Here is a 26,514-nt window from a genome sequence, read left to right as displayed (position 1 = left end):
CTCTTCCGTGGCTATTTTAACCAAAAAATTTTTCACCCCAGAGGAGGGGTGGGAGCCACCCCAAGATAAAAGCGCACATCGACATAGGGTAGGCTTTGTTTCTTGAGCTATTTCCTAATTACTGTGAAAATATCAAGTAAATCGATGTAGTAGGATGGAATTCGGAGCCAAATACTCTCATTGACTACCCTAACATACTAGATCCCTGCCTAACTTCTCTTCTGATTTACATTTATGAACATGGTTCTTCCCTTTCGTCTATGTTTTTTTCTTAGAATTTCGACTAACTTTTCATATTTTAATTTGTCAAATTCTTTTTAAAAATCAACGTAACAAAGACGCATTAATATTTAAAAAGCATCTTTGAGCTATCACATTATAGTAGGTACGGGGAGCATCTAAACATTCCGTATATGTATTTGGAACCTAGGAGTTTTCTATTGGTTCGTTGCAGCACGCGGTCATATTTTAACCAATAGGCGGCGAGGTCCCAAACGCATATACGAAATGTTATTTGGTTCCAAATTTATATACGGAATGTTAAATATTCGTACACCGAAAAAGATGTTTTTATTAGAGTCTGTTAAAAGGAGATTAATTTTAAAATACTTTTTCGTATCCCTTATACTCGCTTCATAATGACCATCATTAAGTGTTCGTTGCATAATATACTATTAAAAACCAGTCTCATTTTAATTGGCTTTAATAAAAATCGTCTTTTTGTTCTACGAATATTTAACATACCGTATATGAATTTCGCACCAAATAACATTCCGAATACTATAATTGTTTTATTTTTATTTAATAATACAGTAACAAGTATTTTAAAATTAATCTTCTTTTAACAGACCCTAATAAAAACTTATCTTTTTCGGTGTAAAAATATTTAACATTCCGTATATGAATTTGGAACCGAATAACATTCCGTATATGCGTTTGGGACCTCGCCGCCTATTGGTTAAAATATCACCGCGTGCTGCAACGAACCAATAGAAAAGTCCTAGGTTCCAAATACATATAGGGAATGTTTAGATGCGTACGGGTAAGGGCAAGGATGCTAAATTTGCAGATACTCGAGCGTTATGTGGACCTATTGGGTTGTGAAAATCAGGTCTTAAAATTAAAAAAGTTTTCCATTTTAGTGGGGACTTTCCGTTTTTAATTCAATTTTCCATTTTCAAAAGTATTTTTCCGGTTATAGCGCCATCTATCCATAATTCGAAAAAACGTCTCGAATAAAAGTTACTGTTTTACTTAAGGAATCCAAATCTGCAATAAAAAAATGGGGTCTCCTATTTAAGATTTTAAAGTGACTCCGCCTTTGGGTTTTCGTTCGTCAAGCCTACCTATTCTGCCAGTCTTCTTCATATAGAGTTCTTGCTGACATTGCTTTTGAACTTCCTTGCATCCATGTTCTTGGTGGTCCTCGTTTTCTTTTCTCTGGTGGTACCCATTCTAATATTTTTTTTGGTAATCTTTCTTCCCTTAAATGTCTTACACAGCCGTACCATATTAGTTGTTAGATACCTCCAACTGAATCAGAACGAAACGGTTATTTTCATTTTTGTATAATCTGCGATGCATTATTGGAATATTTTCCTAGCGTCGCCGTTTGGTACTGAGTACCTCGGTTAACAGATTACTTGACTCGTTGTCTAAATTCTTTTCACTCATTTCATATTAGTTGTTGTTTTTCAATGTCTTCTATAATTGATCTTTGTACTTTCATTTGTTTCCGTATTTCCTCATTTCTCAGATGTTCTAATCTAGACAAAAATCCATTTCAACTGCCAATAAGTTACCCTTACTTAAGTTTTTGTGATAACCGTCACACTTCTGAGCCATGTATGATTAGTGGTTTCAATACGGTATTATGTATATATTATTTTTTTCGTTTCTGGTCTTATATTTTTTGCCATAATACTGAATTCAATGCACCTATAACTTGTTTCCCTTTGGCTATTCTGTATTTTATGGCTTCGTTATTCAAGTATTTAAGTTAAATAATATAAAAATTGTTTAAGGTGAGAAACGATGAAGTCTGCGGTACTTATTTTAGCGGTGATAGCAGCCACTAGAGCCAATGTATTTGATAGCATAGCTGATCTAACCAAGATGACTGCTGACACTGGTACTGACGCTTTGGAAGCCATAGAAAAAGTCGGGGAGGGTACACTAGCAGCAGTTATACCGGAAAGAGCCGATAGACTAAAAGTTCAACGGAAAACAATAGAGGAACTAGTCGGAAAGGAAGGGTATGCAGTGGAAAGTCATCACGTCACTACTGAAGACGGCTATATTTTAACTCTCTACAGGTAGCATATGTTTTATTATACTTACTTTATTAATAGACCCATTGATACCTTTCGGTGTTGGGCCATTCATTCAATCTTAATCGGTCCTCTTCTACGGTGCCGGGCGTTGCGTCTAACTCTTAAGGAACTTTCTCCATTTTTTCCTATTGGTGGCCATTTGTGTAGCTTCTTGCTAAGTTATGCTCTTACTTCGTTAATGGGTCGTCCTCTTCTTGATTGTGTAAATCACGACATATTGATTACAAAACTTAATTTCTATGGAATTCGTGGTATTTCTTTGAATTGGTTCCAATCCTACTTGAATAATAGGAAACAACTAGTTAGAGCAAATGATACTGACTCTAGTCTCAAAAACATTGTATGTGGAGTACCACAAGGTTCAGTATTGGGTCCTCTACTGTTCCTTATCTTTATAAATGACATCACTAATTTAAAAATCAATGGGAAAATTTTTCTTTTTGCTGATGATACCAGTATCACTTGGAGCAACTCAACTATTGCATCTCTTCATGAAACTATAACTTAGGATCTACTGAAGATAAAGACCTGGTCTGACTCTAATTTACTCTCTTTTAACGTAAATAAAACAGTAGCATTATCCTATAAAGGAGCTCTTCAACCTTTGCCTCTTAATAACAGCCAGATCAGTACCGTTGATTCTGTAAAATTTCTTGGTATTTTTTTAGACAGCAACCTCAAATGGTCCCTTCATATCGATTCGTTAAGTAAGAAACTTGCCTCAGCTTGCTATGCAATAAGATCTGTCTCAAAGGATTTCAATTTAGCATCTTCTAAAATAACATATTTTTCGTTGTTCAAGTCTCATCTTCGATATGGTCTTCCTTTTTGGGGTTCTAGTACAGCAGCCCAATTTGATGTCATTTTTAGATTGCAAAAAAGGGCAATAAGATATCTGTTTGGCCTCAGAAGATCTACACATTGCAGAAGTTACTTCAGAGATCACGAAATTTTAACACGTCCATCTTTATATATTCTAGAAACGGTTTGTTTAATTCGTAAACACCTTCATGTCTTTCCATCAAGGCCCAATCATCTTTACTCCACCAGAAATTAAATCTTTGATATTTATTTACCGATTTCATCCACTGAGTTAGTAAAGAAATCTATATTATATTCCGCAAAGAAACTGTACAATCATCTTCCGTTACAACTTAAATCTGCAACATCTTTCCCTAAGTTCCGTAAAATGACAAAAGCCTATCTATCCAAAAGACCATATTATTCAAAAGAAGAAATCCTCAATGAATAACTAAGAAAATTGGGTTTCATACGCAGTAGCATAAGTTTGCCAGTTCCTTATGTTGTACCTATTTTATTTTATTTGTTGTATGTTCAATTTGCAATTTATATAAATTTTGCAATAAATTGTTTTTGTCTTGGCTTTTATATTTTTATACTGTACATTATTGACGATTTATCTAATTTTAGTAAATTGTAGTTGTTATTTGTTATTTATATTATGTTTTTCTTTTGACTGTATGTAAGCTTTGTCCATAAAATTGTAAAAATTTTCAGTGGCAATAAAGCATATTTCTATTCCATTCTATTCTATTCTGTTCTTCCCTATTGGTTTTGCTCCCTACACACTCTTTTCACTTCTCTGTTATTGTCCATCCGGTTTAGATGTCCGAACCATGCCAATTTTTGAAGTTATACTTCTTTAGGCGCGTTGGGAGTAAATTTATATGTGCGCGAATTCATCACAAGTCTTGGTCCTGAGCGCAGCTCAAACGTTATACGGGCTCTGATTGGGTAATTACAATGACCTGTCAGCAATTGTTCAATATGTCGGTTATTCTATTAATACGTCAATGGTTATGGGTAAACAAATGTTGTGTACATTAGTTTTTATTGTTATGAGGACACAGACAAAAGCAAGTTTATAATTTTAGTGACTTCTTAATTAAATAGTTTTTAAAAGCAACAGGTACGTACTTCAATGTAAATGTTTCAGTATTGTAATAAAAATTACATAGGTACTTACCTACTTGGAAAATGGAAAATAGGTATTACCTTCCTAAGAGGTAATGCTTTGATTTACATAATTTGATTACCAACAAAATTTCTACCAACCTTCATGTAATATATTGTTTTCTTACTCTATGTTTTGTTGTATTTTAATATTTTAATTCCACAAAAATCAAACTAATTTAATTAAATTCAGAACTGTCAAACAGTAAAACGTTCAGTTCGCCTATCTTTTCACATGACATGTGTAGATGGGTAAATGAGTAGAGGCTTCGATTACAAATGTAAGGACTCTAAAATGCGCGGGTTCGAATCCCAATGCAAGTTTTTATTTTTTTTATACATTTTATGATTGTAAGTATATTTGTTATATAATTTTTTTTTTTCAGAAAATGCGTATTTAGTTAAAATTTTTGCCAATAATTATTGTTCAGAAATCATTTCTTGTGGCATATTTCAACGCGTTTGTGTGTGTTTTATTCTTTAATTTTTTAATTTTTGGTATTGTTTTATTTAATAAAAATTTTTGGAAAGTAGTAAGTATTAAAATTATTTTAATATTTAAATAAGATATAAATAAATTGTTTAAAGTACATAATATGTATATCAATTTCGTTAAAATCACATAATAGAAGTATAACTTCTTACGTGCGTACTATGTACACACACATTCTTTTGTTTTTTCTTAATCGAGTCGAGTATCGGTTTGATTTGGGGTCTTTCTCTTATTTTCTCATTTTTTGTTATATCTGTTCTTACTCAGATCGTTCAAATATTTTTCTAAATAATATTTACGCCAATCAATGAGAAAAAAAAAACAGGATATTACCTCCGAATTCTATCCTACTAGTGGAGTCACTGAAGGTGGATATGAGCTATTACCTCCGATTTCGTTGAACCTCCATCGATTTGCATGAAAATTGATGAGTGGTTAGAGGGTATCTCAAGGAACGAAGGTGACATGGTGCCAACTTGCGCTTTTACCCTGGAGGTGGATGCCACCCCTTCTCGGGAGAGAAAATTATTTTATTAAAAATAACCCCATAATTCGATAGAGGGACAAATTTCAAGCAAAATTTGTTATGTAAAGTTATTAAAATAAATCAAAACTTTTTAAGTTATTAAAGATCAAAAATTTTAATTTTTTTTGAGAAAAATGCATGTTAACCAATTTTTCATCAATAACTCAAAAAGTATAAGTTTTTACAAAAAAGTTATTATTTTCAAAATCGAAGCTAATAAAAAATTAAATAAACCTCTTACTAGAAAAACCTTTTAATGTTAACTAAAAGTGAGTTATAGGTAATTGAATGTATATTTTTTTCGGCGAGTAAAAAACTCGTAAGTTTTCAAGCTGAAATAACGGGACATTGATGCATTTTATAACATAAGCTTATTAAACATTTGTCAAAGTACTTAAAATATCTATCAAATGAGCCCCCGAACATGTCAATGGCGTTAAAATTTATGCTCCAAAGTTTTTTCAAAATTTATCTTTTAAAATTTTTTCCAAAAAATGCTATTTTTTTATAACTCCGTTCGTGTTTACGATATCAGGTTCATCTAAAACTGTTTGAAAGTTAATTTCATGTGCTATTTAAGCTCGTTGAACCTGATCTTTTAAACCCCTTACTTTTTTAAAAATAAAAGGTTAAATGGCCCCGGTTGCATGGTTCCCACAGCAAAATTTAAGATTTAAACGTTTCTATCTCGGCTATTTTTTATCCTATAGAAATAGTAAAACAGGTGAAATATTTGGCACAGAAAAAAAAATTTGGTTATATATTATTTTTTACGTATATTGAGCATTTTTGGAGTATTATCAAAAGAATATGAGAATTAAAACAATTTTAAAAATTATGTTTTTTTTTTAAATTGTACCTTTATTTCAAAAATATGCATTCTAAACCGGTCAAAATTATCGAAAACATTACTTATGCTAACATAAAGAAGTTCTGGTAAGAAGTACTATAAATTTTAATTTTTGTGGAAATGTCGTATGTTTAATTTTTCACTTTTTCTTAAAAAAGGTCGAAACGGTTCTTTTATTTTCATTATAACTTACTTAATTTTGACGCTATTACCTTGTTCTGAAGCTCATTTGATAGGTATTCCGAAGTACTTTGACAAATGTTTAGCAGGAATATTTTATACCTTGCATAGTTTTCCCGTTATTTAAGTTTGAATACTTAGATTTGAGTTGTCGTCGAAAAAAATGCACATTCAATTGCCAGTAACTCACTTTGAACTAACATTAGTTTAGCTCTTTATGTAAGGGGTGTATTCAATTTTTTAGTGTCTTCAGTTTCAGTAATAACAACTTTTTTTTAGAAGCTTACAGTTTTTGATTTATACGTGAAAAACCGATTTAAAACATGCATTTTTTTACGAAAAAATAAAGTCTTTGGTCTTTAATAACTCAAAAAGTGTTGATTTATTTTAATAACTTTATATAAAAAATGTTGCTTATAATTTGTCCCTCTATCGACTTATGGTATTATTTTTAATAAAATAATTTTCACCCCCGAGAAGGGGTGGCATCCACCCCAGGGTAAAAGCACAAGTTGGCATCATCTCACTTTTGTTCCTTGAGGTATCCTCTAATTACTCACCAACTTTCATGAAAATCGACGGAGGTTCAACGAAATCTGAGGTGAAAACCTTCAGTGACTGCACTATACTGCATGAATTTTAATGAAATTTTGGGAATAGTCTCTACTTATCTCCTAATTCAAAATCTACCATATTATGCCGATGTGCGCATTTATCTTGGGGGTGGTTCCCACCCCTCCTCAGGGATGGAAAATTTTTTGGTCAAAATAATCAGGGAAGTGGCTAGAGAACCTAATTCTAAACAAAAACGGCCCTAAATTTTTTTTTGAAAACTCAATATTTTTGAGTTATTCGTGGTTGAAAATTTGCCATTTTCATTTAAAAATGACACATTTTTGGACGGTTTTTTACGAATACCTTAAAAATTATGCATCTAAAAAAAAACTATATATAACATTTTTGTAGCTTATGAACAATCAAAGAGATTCGTGTTTTTATAAATCTCTAGTTATAATACAAAAAGGGACATGGTAGGTGAAAAGAGATTTTTTTGTGCAAGCTCAAATCGGTGTATTCAACTTAAAATAACAGAGAAATGGTCGATTTTAGAGGCATAATGACACCAATATCTTTTGTAGTGCTTGAGTAGACCTTTAAAACCAGTGGTGTTAAATGTCGATTACATTCAAACTAAGCGAGATGTGGCGCAAAAAAAATTTATGACTAATTTATTTTAAGATACAATGCAATGCAAATAGTTTTAACCCCTCATCCACCAGAATTTAAATGCATCGGTTTCCTTTTACAATATCATTTATTATAGTGTTATTTTGGTGTTCAAAAAGTTGGACACGTTTGAAATAAAGGGTTTTTGATAAAAAAAACAAGATCAAATTATAGAGCGTATTTTTAAAAATCTTCCTTTTTCTCCATGTAACTTGAACATGATGAGCGATACAGTAGTGAAAAAAAAAACACAAAACTTTTATCCGAAAAACCGTACATTCTTGAATTATATCTTTTTTTCTTATATCTTATTATTTTCGAATTACATGGAGAAAAAGGAAATTTTTAAAAAAATTTAAAATGCGCTCTATAATTTTTTCTTACTTTTTTCAAAAATCATTCATTTTAAACCCGTCCAGCTTTTTGAATATAGAAATGACACTATAATAAAAGGTATTGTAGAAGGAAACCGATGCATTTAAATTGTAGTGGATCAGGGATTAAATACATTTCTCATTTTTCCTTAAAATACATTAATCATCAAATTTTTGGAACCATATCTCGCTTAGTTTGAATAAAATCGACATTTGACAGTGCTCATTTTAAAGGTCTTTTCAAGCACTACAAAAGGTATTCGAAACATTATACCCCTAAAATCGACCATTTGTCTGATACTGTAAGTTGTATAATATACCGATTTGAGCATGCACCAAAGAAACATCTCTTTTCACCTACCATATCACTTTTTGTATTATAACTAGTGATGTAAGAAGAGAATATTCTGAAGAGAATATTCTCGAGAATGAGAATATTCTCGAGAATATTTTCGGCCAGAAAATTTTTCGGCCAGAAAATTCTCAGCGAGAATTTTCTATTCTCTATGAGAACTATCTTCAAGTTCAAGGTGATTGAAACTAGAAAAAAAGCAATAAAAATGTTTGTCTCTAAAAGCAAACAAATGCCAATACATTAAATTCATTTGGCAGCGAATATATTGGATCCTAAGTTTAATGGTGTTCATTTAAGCAGAGAAGAACAAGTTGAGAGAACTGAGTTTATAGATAATTTAGCAACTTTAAAATATGGTGATGACTCGGCTGAAATATTGGCAGATTTGGCACTTTATCGTTCTAGGGAGGGATTTTTTTTAGAAAACCGTACGTTGTAAAATTAATTGAAAAACTAGACCCAATGATATGCTGGAAAGGTACATGTTTCGGAACACAATAATTAATAGTTGAGGAAATGAAGCCTTTTGGCTCGCATTTTTTTCGTCCAGCATGGATGTACTTGAAATTTTCACAGAAGGTAGGGAATACTCCAAGGATCATTTTCTATATCATGTCGCTGTACGCTAAAACCTTGGGGGTGCTTGCCACCCCATCTCGGGGGCGGGAATTTTATATTACATTTTAACCATGCAAATCGATGTAAAAATTAATTCTAAGAAAAAAATGTTTTTTACATTTTCTTCGTAAAACTAATATTTTTCGTGTTATTCGCGCTTGAAAGTAACAGTTTTTCGATGAAAAAACGGACTTTTTTTATGGGTTTTTTGGGAATACCTAGAAAAATATGCATTTAATCAAAAAAACTGTAGATATAAAAATTGTATCTTTTTGTAACATAAACTAAATTATTGTTCTGCAATATCTTTAAGACCAATACAAACCGAGATACGGCACGTTAAAAGTTAGCTTTATTCGTCAAATGCATAATTTAAAATATTAAAATAAAATAACGGAAAAACTTTGCATTTTCAAGGAAAACTTAAATACTCTTTTTTCAAGCATATAGTTAGACCTTTTAAAAAATAATAATAAAACGTTTCTAGCCTGAGAACTAAGCGACTTATGATCAAAAAAAGGTCGGTACCTGCTGTTCTTTATGAAAAAATCAGTGAAAACAACCCCCTTACTACCCTCCTAATTAAAAATTGGTCTGTATTATTCTCTAATTCCTTTTATGTTTGTATTATCAAGAAGTTTGACCTATTTAAAACGCCTAATTTTAGAAACATTGGAGCTTAAAAAAAATAATTTTTTAGAATTTCCCATTTTTCACCTTTTACTACAAAAATATCTTCGAAAATATTGGAGATACGAAAAAATTATGGACTACTAAATTGTAGATTTTTTAATAACTAAAATTTCCTTGTGCATAGATTTTCATTACAGTGAACAGTTAGCGAGATATAGGTGTTGAAAACCTTTATTTACGATCAAACACCCCCTTATTCGAGCCATTTAAACTCACCTTAATTAAAAACTAAGGGATCTTACGGAATTTGGTTTACACAGTATTATAACTCTTTAAAAATCCTACACATTGATTTTTGAAAAAACTTTTTATCGCCAAAAATGAAGGAGCTATGTTTATAAAACGAATTTTTTTTTTCGAAAAATTCGCATAGTCCGCTTATGGATAATTTTCAATGTATGTATAATACCACAGAACCGGTTTGTATACTGAAAGATGACTAAAAACCTATTTGTAGCTGTATTTGTATATATTTGTAAATTCGTATTTTAGTGTAAATAAATGTTTTTGTAATTCTTTAATTCTACTTTTTCTTGTGTATAGATCTATTAAAATATCTACTTATAAAAACTGGAATGTTAATAAGGGTGGGTTTTAAGGGTTGAAATATTATGATATTATATCCTAAAGTATAAAACAATCATTATTTAACCAATCAAAACCAAATTTTACCCATATTAAAGTTTAAAATGTTTTTATATAATTTTTGAAAATAAGGGGTAGTTTACCCCCCCCAAAAATATTCAACGCCCTTAAGCATGATATAGAATATGAAGTACAGGGTGAGATGATCCTAATTCCAAATTTTTATGTAAATCGATGCAAGCCGAATTTATTCTTTTAGGATAAGTACATTTTCTATATATAGCTCCAACAAAATTGGTTTTAAGGGTTGAAATATTATAATAGTATATCTTAAAGCATAAATCAATCATTATGTAACTAATAAGAGCCAAATGTTGAAATATTAAAGTTTAAAATGTTATTTTATAATTTTTTTAAAGTAGGGATAATTTTCAACCTTAAAAAACCAAAAGCGTACAATGGCTCAATATAGCCCTTTCAGCACGTAGCCACACGATTGTGTGGGTTTGTTTTGAAACGATATAAAACTGCTTAATCGTAAAATCTAGCGTTCATTACGAACGACGATGGTCGTGTAGGTTCAGTGTTGTGCTTTGCGCTACCCGACGCGATTGTTAAGTTTATTTTGTTTAGACAGTCACAGCTTGTCTTGCAAAAATGGCGGGTCGTCATTTCCGTAAGAAATGTAAGTAGGTTTATGTTATTAAAAAATGTCAATAATAAAATGTAAATGCATGTAGACTACTAACACATGTCTGTAGAAAACACCTATACATACATATTTTAAAAAATGAATATTAATAACCTTAGAATATCCAATTACATTACTACTAACACGATTGTGTGGGTTGGGTGATCGTTATTGAATTTCTCTTTTTTTGAAGATTTTGACTTTAACAAACCAGAAGATGTCGAGGCATTAATGAACATTATAAATTATGATTCAGAACTAGAAGGCCTTAGTGATGACTCAGATTCTGATCTGACGTGGTGTAAGGAGCTAAATAGCCTTCCCAAAAGCCTCGGAGACAGTGATTTCTCGGATTCTGACCAAGAAGAAGATACTCGTGAGAATTCCCTAATTCCAAACAAAAACCCGCCTTTTCAAAATGACACTGAGGTTCCTGGTCCTTCCGGTATAAGTGCAGCTCCCGTATTAGATCAACCACAAACTACTGAAGACCTTAGTCAGCCTTAACTACAGCCAGATTTTGCAGAAGATCGGGTTGTAAAAGCAGAACCCGTGTTCGATGTCTTAAGTGCAGTGTTTATCTATGTCTCACCAAAGACCAGAACTGTTTTTTGAAATTCCATACAAAATAATAATGTGTTGTAATGTATTAGATTTTTATACCATTTGCTTAAAATAAAACCCAGCCTACACAATTGTGTGGGTATGTTATTTCTAGACACCCTGTATAAAGAATTATTTTATTATTTTTCCTGTATTACTTTACACTTAAGAACATAGAGTACAAAGTTTCGAAATATTTGTTGAACATTTTTTGTTGCCGTGCTGAAAGGGATAGAAAATGAACTAGAGGGTGTAATGAGCCTAATCCCAAATTTTTGTACAAATCGATGGTGGACGAAAAAATTGCGAGGTTTTGCCATTTCTTCAGCTTCATTTCCTCGACTATAACTAAAATATCAGTTGATACATTAAGCATGCCTTCATCCAATGCAGCGACGGATACAAGTTTCAGTACTTATGGTTTTATCCACTCCTCTAAAAGAAACCGGCTTACTGCTGAAGTGGCTGGTAAGGTAACTTTTATTGCTCGCAATTTAAAACTGTTAGAGGAAGACCAATCCATGGCTGAGTGGGCGACTCATGAAAAACAAAAGACCACAACTTCCCATCAGTACATTGAAATGCAGAATGTAGATAACCAGGAAGAGGTAATAATAGAAATATATTCTGAATCTGAGGCCTCATCTTTTTCAGATTAGATCACCACAACAATTATTTGCTGTTAAGAAGAAAATTTCATTTTTTATCAAACAAGTTTTGTGTTTTCTGTTGTTTTTGCATTTTTTATATAGAGAACGCTGTTGTTTCGTCTCATAATTTTGTATATAATTTCATGATTTTTAATACCCTATTTATCTTTAACAATATCCCTAAGCGCGTAATTAGAGTTCATTATCAGAAAATTCTCCATATCCAGAATATTCTCAAGAATATTCTCGAGAATATTCTCCGATTTTTCATTCTCGAGAATTTTTAAACACTAATTAAAACTGGACGATTTGCGAAGAAACGAATCTCTTTGATTTTTCATAAGCCACAGAAATGTTTTATATAGTTCTTTTCGTTAGATGCATAATTTTTAAAGTATTCCCAAAAAACCGTCCAAAAAGGTGTCATTTTTCAATGAAAGTTTTTAACCCCGAATAACTCAAAAAGTGTTGAGTTTTTAAAAAAATATATACAACAGTTTTTGCTTAGAATGAGGTTATCTTAACCACGGGGGTGGTTATTTTGACAAAAAAAAATTCCACACCCGAGGAGGGGTGAATGCAGATGATAAAGGCTTGATTGATAATTTTCTCCTTCTAGATTCGCATCTTATTCTGTTTCTGCCGGTTGATTAAATTACAAACATTTTCTCGCATTGGTCCATTACCAAAGTCTATTTTGAATTAAAAAACTTTTTATTTTTAGAATTCCTCGTGGGAAATCTGATCAAGCACCATCAAAAGTGGTATTACTGCAGCATGGAGTTTTGGCGTCTTGTACAGATTGGATCTTGTTCGGCAAAGAGCGCGGTCTTGCTTTTATCCTTGCTGATCTAGGATTTGATGTTTGGCTAGCAAATTGCAGAGGCAACTATTATTCAAGGAATCATATCAAACTCAATCCCGACAAAGATCCAGAATTTTGGGCTTTCAGTTGGCATGAAATTGGCATGTATGATGTCCCTGCTATGATTGATTATATGCTGAAAGTAACTGGAGAGAAACAGATTTACCACGTGGGACACTCTCAAGGTAAACATAAAAATATTATTTTACCACATTAAACTGGCCAATCATTTTTTTTCCACCTACCTTTACCGAAAGTATACTTTTCCGGACCTGATCGTAGGGAGCAAAGTTGTACTTTTCCTCCCTAGGGAGGAAAAGTAAAAGTGACATCATGGTATATCATTCATGAAATATAACTTATTGACGCCCTGTACAATATCTATTTTTTATTGTGTAAGTATCTACACATCTTAACGTTTATTTATAAAACACCCTGTATTTTGCAGAATGGTAAAAAACAGTAAATTGTTATTTTGATTTAACAATGTTTACATTAAGAGGAAACAGTAGCGATCAACAGGATGCGAAAACGCGTTCCAAGATTGCGGCTGCAATTTTGAATATTTTTTCGAGATATTTGGCACACGTATTCAAAATATAATAAAGAATGGCGGTACAGAGCCCAATTTGAAAAATATATTAATATGTGGAAATTATTCTGTAATTAAATACAATATTAAAAAAACGAGCCTGTACCGCCATTAAGAAGAACAAAAAGTACACTTTCTTCAAATAAACTTTTTTATCCGATGCCTAGATTTTGTGTTATTTTGGAACTACTAATGAATTAAAAAATTTTATTAGTTCCAAAATGAGACAAAATCTAGGCATCGGATAAAAAAGTTTATTTGAATAAAGTGTATTTTTTTGTTCTTCTTAATGGCGGTACAGGCACGTTTTTTTTAATATTGTATTTAATTACAGAGTAATTTCCACATATTAATATATTTTTCAAATTGGGCTCTGTTCTGCCATTCTTTATTATATTACGAATATGTGTGCCAAATATCTCGAAAAAATATTTAAAATTAGAGCCGCAATCTTGGAACGCGTTATTGCTACCTGTTGATCGCTACTGTTTCCTCTTAATAATTTTACTTATATTTGACAGTTGACGGTTATATTCTACCTACTTGTTAGTTTTTGTTTTAATAAATTTTGTTGATTAGTTACATAAATAAATTAAGCAAATATGAAAAAATGACTTGTTATTTGAAGATGGTGGAAAAACCATATGTATAACATAGGAGTAAAGTGCCTTTTTCTCCCTTGAATGATTCCTGCCCTCCGCTACGCGTCGTAAACTTCAGTAAACTTCATTCTCGGGAGGAAAAGTAGCACTTTTCTCCCTTGTTATACAAATAGCTATTACACTATTGCGTAAACCATAATATATGCGTTTTACTGCCGACTCTAAAAATATTTTAAATTTTTTTACGTTCGTTGGCGTACACTCCCTTAAACGCTTCCCTATCTTTTGTACGTGAAATATCTGTTCAACACTGAGATAAGTCCAATCTCTGATATTCCTAAGCCAGGATTTCTACTTTCTTCCTAAGCCTTTTTTTCCCTCTACTCTTCCTCGCGCCATGACATGTAACAGAGTATTTCTCGTTTCGAAATATGTGGGCCAGATACGATGTTTTTCTTATTTTAATTGTGTTCATAAGCTTCCTGCCATGCCCAATTCGTCTTTATACTTCTACGTTTGAGACTTTTGCAGTGCAAGAAATTTTCAGGTTACCTCTATATAGCCACATTTCGAATGCATTAAATTTTTCTATGGATTGGGCTTTCAGATTCCAAGCTTCTACCCTATATAGAAGTTGCGAGTAAACATAAGATTAGGCAAACCTCAATCTGATAGCCCATACTTAATTTCTTATTTGTAAACATTGACTTGTGTTTTATAAATCCTTTGTGACCTTTATCTCCTCATCTTGATCTAACTGTGAGTTTAAAATTGTTCCGAAGTATTTATACTTGTTGATCCTCTCTAATGGTTTAACCCCCAATGTCAGCATGGCGATACGACCCTTCGTGGGTTTTAGCCAACTCGACAACATGCCTCCACTATTCTTTATCTTGCTATCATAGTTTTCAGGTCTCCTGCTATATTACCTCGCCACCGGAGTCGAGGGCCTCCGCGTGGTCTTTTTCCAGTTGGGAGTTCCTCCCACATAGCCTTACTGTTCTTTGGTCAGAATGTCTTGAGGTGTCCTGTCCATTGGAGTCTTCAAGACTTTATTTCTTCTGTGATGTTGGCGTCTGGGTAAAATGGTTCGAGATCTTTGTTAGTTCTTATCCTATATTGTCTTGATGCTTCATCCATTACAGGCCCAAGATCTTCCTTAGGATAGTTTTCCTAAACACGTAGTCTCCCTTTATCGTCCATGTTTCGCTTCCATACATCATAACGGGTCGTATAATTGTTTTATAGTCTTCTATCTTCGTGCGTCTTGTTAGTTGCTTCGATTTTATAAGGTTTTGGAGAGCAAAAAGACATCTGTTGAAGGCTTGCATCCTATTGTTTATTTCTTGTCATCCGTTATTGTCTTCAGTTATTGTTGTTTCAAGATACTTAAATTCTCTAACGCGCTCAAAGTTATAGTCATCGACGGTGATGTTCTTACCGATTCTGTCTCTGCTTTGGTTATTGCAACTCGTATACATATATTTCATCTTGTTTTCGTTCATTTGGGGCCCCATCTTCTCTGCTTTCATCTCGAACATCACGAAAGTCTCCTTTATTCTTAATCATCTGTTTCCTATTAGATCGATATCGTCTTCAAATGCCAGTAGTAAGTTTGGTCCTTCTCGATGAAATCCTGTATTCGGTTTATCGATTCTTGCACTTTTGATTATGTGTTTCAGAGCTAAGTTAAAGAGTTGTGATGAAAGTGCATCTCCCTGTTTTAGTCTATTATTATATGACGGTATATGATAGTTAAGAATGTATCAGTATAATACTAAGTATTATTTAAATACAGGTACAACTACATTTTATGTGATGACTTCAATGAGACCCGAATATAATGACAAAATCATCCACCACATTAGCCTTGCCCCCACTGGTTTTATGAACCATCTCCAGAGCCCTCTAATTCAGCTCTTTGCCGGCTCTACCGAGTCACTTGGAGCCCTGATGAAGGTAATGGGACAATATGAATTTATGCCCGAAGACAGCTTTCTTAATTTTGCCACCGCTATTTATTGCTCGAATACTGGTCTGAATAAGGTAAGTTTTGCATAGTTTTTAAGCATTTTTATACATCACCTTTGTTCGCTGCTCTTTCAGAATATACTTTTTAGTGTTGCTGTTCATGTTCCGATATTTGTCAATAGAGATACTGCTCTTCCGTTGTCTTCTTCTTCACGTGTCATATAAGAATTATCCGATGTTGGCAATCACCAGTGCGAAGGTGTCCTACATTTGATATACCTATGATAGTGCAGCCGATATGTGAAAGAATTGTGCATTTACTGATAGAAGTATATTATTTGGACCACATATACTACACATACAAAGGTTCAAATTTAGATATGAGGCCATCTCAAATTTTGCCTTTTACAAAAATGCGGGCATTCAAAATGGCGATTATACATTTGTGACTAATAGCACGATAACTTTTAAACGAGATGTCAGATTTCAACCAAATTTGGTATATAGTTTCTTTTTTTGATAAGTAAGATCCAGGTCTTGAATCTAAAAAAGTCGGTTTACTATTAGTTGTGTTTTTACTATTTTTTATGTAAAAATATGGTGTTTTTAAACTTTTTCACCCTGTATGTATAGATTTTTCAAAAAAGTAATACCGCCATTGAAAAGAGAGTACAAATATTTTTTAGGAAATATTTTGAACCTTTTAGTTATGTTAACTACCATTTAATAAATGCATAACCTATGTTCACATGTACCAGGGGGGCAGATTCATTTTGAATGCCCGCCATTTTTGTAAAAGACAAAATCTGAGATGGCCTCATATCTAAATTTGAATCTTTGTATGTGTAGTATGTGTGGTCCAAATTATATGCTTCTTCCATTAAATGCACAATAATTCTTATATTATTATTTGCACGAATCTGCCGCACAGAGGTATCTACATTAGATGTGAAGATACGTTTCGCATTTATTAAATGGTAATTATTATAACTAAAGAGTTCAAAATATTTTACGCCCTAAAAATATTTTTCGCTATTTTCAATGCCGGTATTACTTTTTTGAAAAATTAAAATATACAGGGTGAAAGAATTGAAAAAATAAAAAACGTATTTAAAAAAAAAACCGGAAAAACACAACTTTTGTTAAACCGATTCTTCCGGTTCAAGAGCTCGATCTTATACATCAAAAAAAGAACCTATGTACCAAATTTAATTGAAATCGGATTTTTCCTTCCAAAGGTTATCGTGCTATTAGTCACATATCTGTAGTCACTATTTTAAATGCTCGCCTTTTTTGTAAAAGGCAAAATCTGAGATGGCCTCATATCTAAATTTGAACCTTTGTATGTTTAATATATGTGGTCCAAATTATAAGCTTCTACCATTAAATACATAATAATTCTTATAATATTTGCACGAATCTGCCGCACATAGGTACATGTGAAGATAAGTTATGCATTTATTATATAGTAATTAACATAACTAAAAAGTTTAAATATTTCCTAAAAAATATTTTTACGCTGTTTTCAATGCCGGTATTACATTTTTGAAGAATTATTATATACAGAATGAAAGAATTGAAAAATAAAAAAATATAAAAAAACATTTTTTAGGAAACGCTTTTCTTTAGTTACGAGTGACTAAAATTAAAAATATAAAAAAATCAACTAAAAAGCAAAAAATAAAAAAATTCAAACACATTCGTTAAAGAAAAGCGTGGGGCGAAAACCGTTTATTCGATGAAGATGCGCCCCACGCTTTTCTTTAGCGAATGTGTTTGAATTTTTTTATTTTTTGCTTTTTAGTTGATTTTTTTATATTTTTAATTTTAGTCACTCGTAACTAAAGAAAACCGTTTCCTAAAAATTTTTTTTTTTATATTTTTTTATTTTTTACTTTTTAGTCTAACAGTTTTCAAACATTAAAATATATCATGATTATTAAAATATATGTATAAAACATAACATGATTACAAACATGAAAATTAGTCGGAATCGGCAAAAAAATTTAACCTCTATTGTTTATTTATGAAGCATAATGTAAACAATTAACGTAAAAAGTGAAATTATGTATTGTATAGTTCATATAACTAGCTACAATCTCTAAAACTTTCAAGTTTCTTCATTGTAAAAAACAAGGGAATTTAAGCATTTTCCGCTAAAATCCTGTTTTTTTTATTTAAACAATTAATAAACATGAAAAATTTTTTATTGACTTTTGGTGTATTGTTCCTGCGAATGCATATGTCTGCAAATTGTCATTCATTTTCTTTGAAGAAAAGGCAGTCAAATTAACGTCTAAATATTTGACACAAACGAGTGAACTAAAAGAAAAGTGTTTAATAATAAATTACATACATTCTTCTTTTTTGTCAAATAATTTAATTAAAAAATTATTTTTGGACACCCTGTACAAATCATTATATAAATTTTTATATTACTGAATAAAGAATAATTAACTTTCAAATAAGCTATCGCACGTCCCCTATCCTCATTTAAAAAAATCATCGATTACGTCATCGCGCCCAGATGGATGACGTCACTAGTATGACATATATTCCAAAATATCGTAATTTAAAAATAAAAGTCGACCTCTTTCGGGATTTTTCCTTTAAGTCGCCTTTTTACGAAATAACGGATTTATTCCTTTCATTTGCATCGTACTGTATAAACAAATATATGAGTGTCCAAAATTTAAAACTTTATTGTTTATTTATGACGCATAACGTAAACAATTAACGTAAAAAGTTAAATTATGTATATGTTATATCATTAGCTATAATCCGTAAAAGTTTCAAGTTTCTGCATTGTAAAAAACAAGTGAATTTAGGCCTTTTTCCATTAAAATCGTTTTTTTTTATTTAAACAATTAATAAACATAAACAAAAATTTTTTGTTGTCTATTCGTGTATTGTTCCCACGAATGCATATGTCTGCAAATTTTCATTCATTTGCATGGAAGAAAAGGTAGTCAAATTAACATCCAAAGATTTGACGCAATCTATCGAACTAAATAAAAGCGTTTAAAAATCATCGATTACGTCATCGCGCCTAGAAGGATGACGTCACTAGTATGACATATATGCCAAAATATCGTAATTTAAAAATAAAATCGACCTCTTTCGGGATTTTTCCTTAACCCTGGATTGCTACACTTATTTTCTAAACTCAATCTGCTACATCGAGGTACAGTGGTACCCCAAATAAAATCGACCTAAAATATTTATATATGTATGTTTTAAGAACTTATGACAAAAACAATCTTAAGATAACATGCTAAGAATTTATTTTGTATACAAAAATATTTTATTATATTATTATTCACAAGTTTATTTTCATATTTTCTACACCCACTACTGCAAATTGGTGTAACTTACAAACAAGGTTGGGGTACAAGTGTACCCCAGGTAGCATTCCAGGGTTCAAGTCGCCTTTTTACGAAATAACGGATTTATTCCTTTCATTTGCATCGTACTGTATAAACAAATATATGAGTGTTCAAAATTTAAAACTTTATTGTTTATTTATGACGCATAACGTAAACAATTAACGTAAAAAGTGAAATTATGTATAGGTTATATCATTAGCTACCATCCGTAAAAGTTTCAAGTTTCTACATTGTAAAAAACAAGAGAATTTAGGCCTTTTTCCATTAAAATCGTTTTTTTTTATTTAAACAATTAATAAACATAAACAAAAATTCTTTGTTGTCTATTCGTGTATTGTCACCGCGAATGCATATGTCTGCAAATTTTCATTCATTTGCATGGAAGAAAAGGCAGTCAAATTAACATCCAAAGATTTGACGCAATCTATTGAACTAAATAAAAGCGTTTAAAAAAACAACATATTTTTACATAAAAAATCAGGAAAAACACAACTTCTGGTAAACCGAATCTTCTGGTTCAGGAGCTCGATCTTATACATAAAAAAAAGAACCCATATGCCAAATTTGGTTGAAGTCGGACTTTTCGTTTAAAAGTTGTCATGATATTACATAGTCACATATGTATCGTCGCCATTTTGAATGCCCGCCATTTTTGTTTAAGGTAAAATCTGAGATGGCCTCATACCTAATTTTGAACCTTTATATGTGTAGTGTATGTGATCTAAATTATATGATTCTATCATTAAATGCGCAATTCTTATAATATTTGCATGAATCTGCCGCACTATGAGTCCATTCACGAATGTTTTTTTAACCAACGAACTTGTTTCTTCCTTCACTTCTGCGGCTTTCTATTTTATCTGTAAGGATTAGGTGTAGTATTATAATATCGATTTACCTTCACTATATGTCCCAGAAAAGACATTTTCTGGTCTTTAGAAATTCTCTATTTTTCTTGACCTTCCCTAGTGCTTCTTCATTAGTTTTCTTGCTGTCTAAGGGATCCATATAATATGAATCCAATAGTATCTATATATGAATCCATATTTACAATACTTCAATTCTGTTCATGCTTGATCCTTTTAGTGTCAATCTATTTATATAAGGATTTTTACAGCTTTCGCCGCCTTTCTTCTTTCAGCCAACGTCTCCAATCGTTTCTGTTCTGCCATTCTTCGTCTCTAAGGTCTCGTCTTTCCATGGCCTCGTCCACTTCATCACTTGTTTATTACCCAATTCTCTGCTCCATAGGTCATTACACTACCTACCAAGGTATAATATTTAGGTCATTACACTACCTACCAAGGTATAATCTTCTTTGTATTTCTGGTAATCTGTCTATCTTGCTCTATCTGGATATCTCTTGCTCGATGGTTCCATTCTTTGAGGGTATGAATCCTACGGAGTTGAATTTTTCAGTGCCGTTAATTTTCTCATCATCATTCATTTCCAAGTTTCTCACTGGTTCCTGTTTTGTTGTTAAGTATTCAGTCTTTTCTAGGTTTATTTCCCGTCCATTGTTTGTGCATTCATCTTCTAATTTTCGGAGTATATAGGACAGATCTCCTTCATCTTAAGCCGTTACCACTTGGTCGTCTGACAAAATACTTTGCATTTTGACAACGAAACCCGATTTGGGCATAGAAACGTTAATAAAATTATTTTTTTTTTGGTAAAATTGTGGCTTATTTCCCATTGAAAATAGTTGATTACAAAGTTTTTTAACTTAGGTCAAATAATAAAAAAAGTTGTAGGTGTTTGCATATTAAAAAAGGTTGGTCTGCTGTGCAACTCCGTATGATGAAATGAATTTATTTGAATTTTAATTAAAAATTGTAAAACATTAAAGACACCACTTATACCTTACAAACATACAGTCGGAAAAATGAAAGAATACCCATGAACGATCACATCAATTACTTATTTTGTATTTACTATCTTTTTCTATATCAAACGTTTGTTATTTAGAGAAAAAGACAGCAAATACAAAATAAGTGATTAATGTGATCGTTCATGGGTATTCTTTCATTTTTCCGACTGTATGTTTGTAACGTCTAATAATCCGGAGTTGCACAGCAGACCAACCTTTTTTAATACTTATGCAAACACCTACAACTCGAAGTAGTGGTACTTTTTTTATTCTTTGACGTAAGTTAAAAAACTTTGTACTTAAACATCTTTTTACTCATTAGTTTAACTTTTTATTGTAGCATTAGCTCTGAAGATGACATATATGTCAAAAGCGCTTAACCAAGGGAATTAAATATGTATATTTACACACTTTAATATCCTTTTTTCATTTTCTTTAAATACCTTTTACCCTTTTTTTGTAATTTGAAAATAACATCGAATATCTCAGCCGTACCAGAACCCCAAAAAGAAGACCATAATGAAGATGCGACTCAAACAAATAAAAATGTGTTGTTTTGGAAGATGCTACATTGAGTTCATTCGAAACAGATCTTATAGCATAGCAAGCTGAAGATAGTTTCTTCCTTAACAAATTGATATGTAGGGACCATTTAAGCTTGATGTCTAAAAAAACCAAGAAATTTTACAGAATCAACGGTATTGATCTGGCTGTTATTAAGAGGTAAGGGTTCAGGAGCTCCTTTATAAGATAATTCTTCTTCATGTCCTTTCAGAACTTTGGTTACCATCAAAGCTATTTTAATTTTATTCACTGCCACCCTAAATAGCATGCTTGTATCAACACCATACCAATCTCGCAACTTCTTCAACCATGAGGTTCTTCTTCGTCCTGGACTCCATTTGCCTGCAATTTTTCCTTGCATGATATTTTGTATCAACCTATATTTGGGACCTCTCATTACATGTCCAAAATACTCCAGCTTTCTCTGCTTGATGCTTTTTATGATCTCAGTAGTCTTGCTGAGACGTTCTAGTATTGTGGATTTTCGAATCTTCTCCACCCAGGAAACTTTTAAAATTCTTCTATAGCACCACATTTCGAAAGCCTCAAGGCGATTTAGATCGATTTTATTCACAGTCCAGGACTCGACACCATAAAATAAGACCGAGAATACGTAGCAGCGAAGTAGGCGGATCCTCAATGCCAATTTTAGGTCTCTGTTACATAACACCTTGGACATCCTTCTAAAAGCCGCTCTAGCCTGCTCTATCCTAGATCTAATTTCGCCGTGATTTTCTGCGTTAAAATTTAATTGCTGTCCAAGGTAAACGATATTATCAACTTGCTCAAATTTGGTATTATTTACATATATAGACGGTTTTATATGCTGTTGTTTACTTATTACGAGTATTTTGGTTTTCCGTATGTTCAGATCCAGACCTGCCTCCCTACAACTCTCAACGACACTATCAAGTAGTGTTTGCAGATCTTTTTGAATAGAAGCTATGAGTACTGTATCGTCCGCATATCGCAAATTATTGATGACTTCACCATTCACAAGTATTCCTTCTTGTTTTTCAGAAAGTGCTTTTCTGAAAATTCTTTCGGAGTAAACGTTGAAAAGCAGGGGTGACAAGAGGCATCCCTGCCGTACTCCTCTTTTAATATTAAAAAACTGTGATTTCACACCATCTACTAAAACTGATGTTGTTTGATTCCAATATAAATTTGCAATTATTCGAACATCTCGGCCGTCCAAGCCAATGTCTTTTAGAGCCTCGATCAATATAGAGTGTTTAACACGATCAAATGCATTTTGGAAGTCAATAAAACAACAGTATATGTCTACAGATATATCTCGACATCTTTGAGCAAGTACGTTCATTCCAAAGAACAGATCTACAAAGAATTTTAAATAAGGTTGTTGCAACAATTGAAGAATTTGGTCTGTCACTAAACATAAAGAAAACGAAATTCATGGTTATATCAAAGAAAAGTATTAGAAACATCAATCTACACGTAAATAATAAGACGATAGAACGAGTTCAGAATTATAACTAATTAGGGACGAAGATTAGTGAAACAAACGATTATACCAAAGAAATCCGAATTAGAATAGAAAAGGCTAGAAGTGCATTCACTAATATGAAACAAATATTGTGTAGTAGAGACCTCAGCCTAGATCTTAGAAAGCGAATACTAAAATGTTATGTATTTTCTGTTCTTTTGTATGGTGTGGAGACATGGACTCTCAATAGATTGGAAGCATTTGAGATGTGGACTTATCGAGAATGCTGAGAATCTCCTGGACAGACAGAATAACCAATGAGGAAGTACTAAGGAGAATACAGGAGAGCAGGGAGATATTGGATTCCATCAAAATAAGAAAACTTCAATACTTGGGTCATACAACACGTGGTGACAGACCTAAACTCCTAAAATTAATTGTGCAGGGAAAGATTCAAGGAAGGCGCAGCATAGGTAGGAGAAAAATGTCCTGGCTGAGAAGTCTCAGAGAATGGTTTGGATGCAGCTCAACTGAACTCTTTCGGGCTGTAGTGTCGAAAGTGAGAATAGCAATGATGATTGCCTACCTTCGTCGCGGAGATGGCACGTAAAGAAGAAAAAGTTCATTCCAAATAGTGCCTCTCGCGTTCCAAACCCGTTACGGAAATAAAACTGTGTGTCATCCAGGTATTCCTCGCATTTATTGTAGATACGACCATGTATTACCTTCAGAAAAATGTTCAATAAGTGCTTTAACAAACTGATCGTTCTATAATCAGCACAGATTTTTGCTGTTGTCTTCTTAGGTAGAGCTACAAACAGTGAATTAGACCAACCATTAGGTAGTTGTCCGCTGGTATAAATGGTATTGAAAAACGAAGTTATAACCCCTAAAACATTGCTATCATTTAATTATAAGCTTGTATATTTCAGTTGGAATTTCATCAGGACCAGTCGCTCTGCCATCTTTTGATGATTGTATGGCTTTTATAACGTCAGAGCGTGTTATTAGGGGTCCGTCGCAGTTAGTAATATCGGGAGGTGAAATACTCCTATTGTCTTCGAATAGGTTCGTGACGTAATTTTCCCATTCTTTAAGTTTGTCCTCTACTTCAAATATTACTTTACCATGTTCATTCTGTAGCAATGCAGTTTGTTTCTTATTGAAGATTCCAGCCGCTTCTTTCACTTTTTTTTACATGTTAAACGTGTCGTATCTGTTTTCAAGTTCTTCAATGTCATGGAACTGTTTGGCTATAAGCAAATGGCCAATGTCATGGCACTATAAGATAATACTACTGTTTTATCTACGTTAAACGAGACTAAATTAGAGTCAGACCAGGTTATTATTGTAAGTAGATTAGAAGTTATAGTAGCAAGAAGAGTTGCAATATTTGAGTTGCTCCAAGTGATACTGGTATCATCAGCAAAAAGAAAGATTTTTCCATCGATCTTTAAACTAGTGATGTCATTAACCCGCCATTACACGCGCTATGAGGGAATCCCTCACCATATTTGTTTATAACCAATGAAATTGTGTAAACTAATACGACAACCTTAAGCACCCAGGAATGCCTTTAGCATGGTTCATGAGAGGGTATGAAAAAGTTATAGAATATTTCAGGCGGTCAGTGTGTTGTGTGATAGTTGAAAGAAGAGATATCACTCTTCAAGTGAGGGAATTCCTCACTGCGCGTGCAATCACAGTGAAATCACGTTTCTATTATCTCAAAGAAACTTTGCAGGTTTTTATTTAATATTTAGGTAGGTTTAATTAAAATATTATTGTTTGAATTAGTTAAGGAACAGTGGCACACCGAGGCGGGGGTTGGGGGTTAAAATCCCACCCAGAGCATATAGAAATATATATAAAAGAAAGTAGGAAAATGTAACTTGTCTTTCACAAATAACACAAAAAACTTTCGGTGCCCAAGCAAACCCCCCTCCCCCCAGAGGAAAGTTCTAGGTGCGCCACTGGTTAAGAACCCATTTTTAAATTTACCTATTCTAATAGGGAAATAAGCCACAATTTAACTTGAAAAATTGATTTTATTGACGTTTCGAATTCCACCTCGGACGTCGTTATCAAAATACAAAATATTAAGTAGAGCGTCGATAATCCGAACCCTGGTAATCCGAACGATCGCTAATCCGAACGAAAAAAAAATTATAAAGTTAAAAAATATGATCACGGACCGAATTTTTGGATTTAATATGACAATATGGGCAAAATATGACAGCGGATTTTTGTTTTGTTAATGCAGAAATACATACAATTTATAATGCAGGTATTTTATTCCTTGTATCTAAAACGTATATATTTACAATATGTACTATGTTTATGAGCTTTGTATGTATTTTGAACATATGTTCGATAATCTGAACAATTTGATAATCCGAACTACCCCTGTACCAATTAGTTCGGATTATCGACGCTCTACTGTAGTTAATTACATAAATGCAACAAAGAAATAGCTTCAGAACAGTTGTTAATTTTAATTTGTATTTTTAGTAAAATGAATTCGCGTAAAGAACGTTAATTTCTTCAGTGGCCTGCTGAAATTGAAAATTAAGAAAACTTGCTTTTGATTTATATTATTTTTACTTTTGTTTTGTTAAATTAATAAAAAAAAATTGGTTTACGAGACTTTCTATAATATGTGAGTACAAACCATTTTATATTTGTACATGTTGACATTCATTCTTCCTCGAAATAAGTCGAATTTATGAAGGTGAGGGCGACGCTCATACGCGTGCAACCACGTCACAATAGAAGACGCGTGTAACGGCGGGTTAATAAAGATAATGAAAAGTAGAGGACACAATACTGAACCTTGAGGTACCCCACATACAATGCTTTTGAGACTAGAGTCTGTATTATTTGCTCTAACCAGTTATAGACCAAGAAGCAGCACTGAAAAATCTATTTGAATTTACTAAAGCTAGATTTTTCACAGTTGATTACTGTGAGTGTGTAGAGAAACATACTGTGGTCGGTCAAGCGAAACGTAGAACAGGGGCTACTGAGAGGGTATCAAAGTTGCTTTCCTACGAAGGTAATTATGT

At 32.5% G+C, this 26,514-nt stretch overlaps 1 protein-coding gene across 4 annotated transcripts in view; it reads left to right on the top strand.

The window, feature by feature from the left end:
* LOC126889763 (lipase 3-like) overlaps positions 1-26,514 on the top strand; it is a 175,025-nt gene that overhangs the window by 138,422 nt on the left and 10,089 nt on the right. For 3 of the 4 annotated variants that reach the window (XM_050658338.1, XM_050658340.1, XM_050658339.1), the window contains exons 2-4: positions 2,025-2,315; positions 12,877-13,202; positions 16,010-16,257. The exons of the other annotated variant lie outside the window; for it this stretch is intronic. In XM_050658338.1, the coding sequence (XP_050514295.1) occupies positions 2,035-2,315; positions 12,877-13,202; positions 16,010-16,257 (855 nt within the window). In that variant the 5' untranslated portion in view covers positions 2,025-2,034. The remainder of the gene's footprint in view (positions 1-2,024; positions 2,316-12,876; positions 13,203-16,009; positions 16,258-26,514) is intronic. 4 annotated transcript variants of the gene reach the window in all.

This window comes from Diabrotica virgifera, chromosome 8, assembly GCF_917563875.1.
Source record: "Diabrotica virgifera virgifera chromosome 8, PGI_DIABVI_V3a".
In the NCBI taxonomy this organism is placed as follows: Eukaryota; Metazoa; Arthropoda; class Insecta; order Coleoptera; family Chrysomelidae; genus Diabrotica; species Diabrotica virgifera.
Note: the sequence above shows the minus strand (reverse complement) of the source record. Positions and strands in the feature narration are given on the sequence as shown.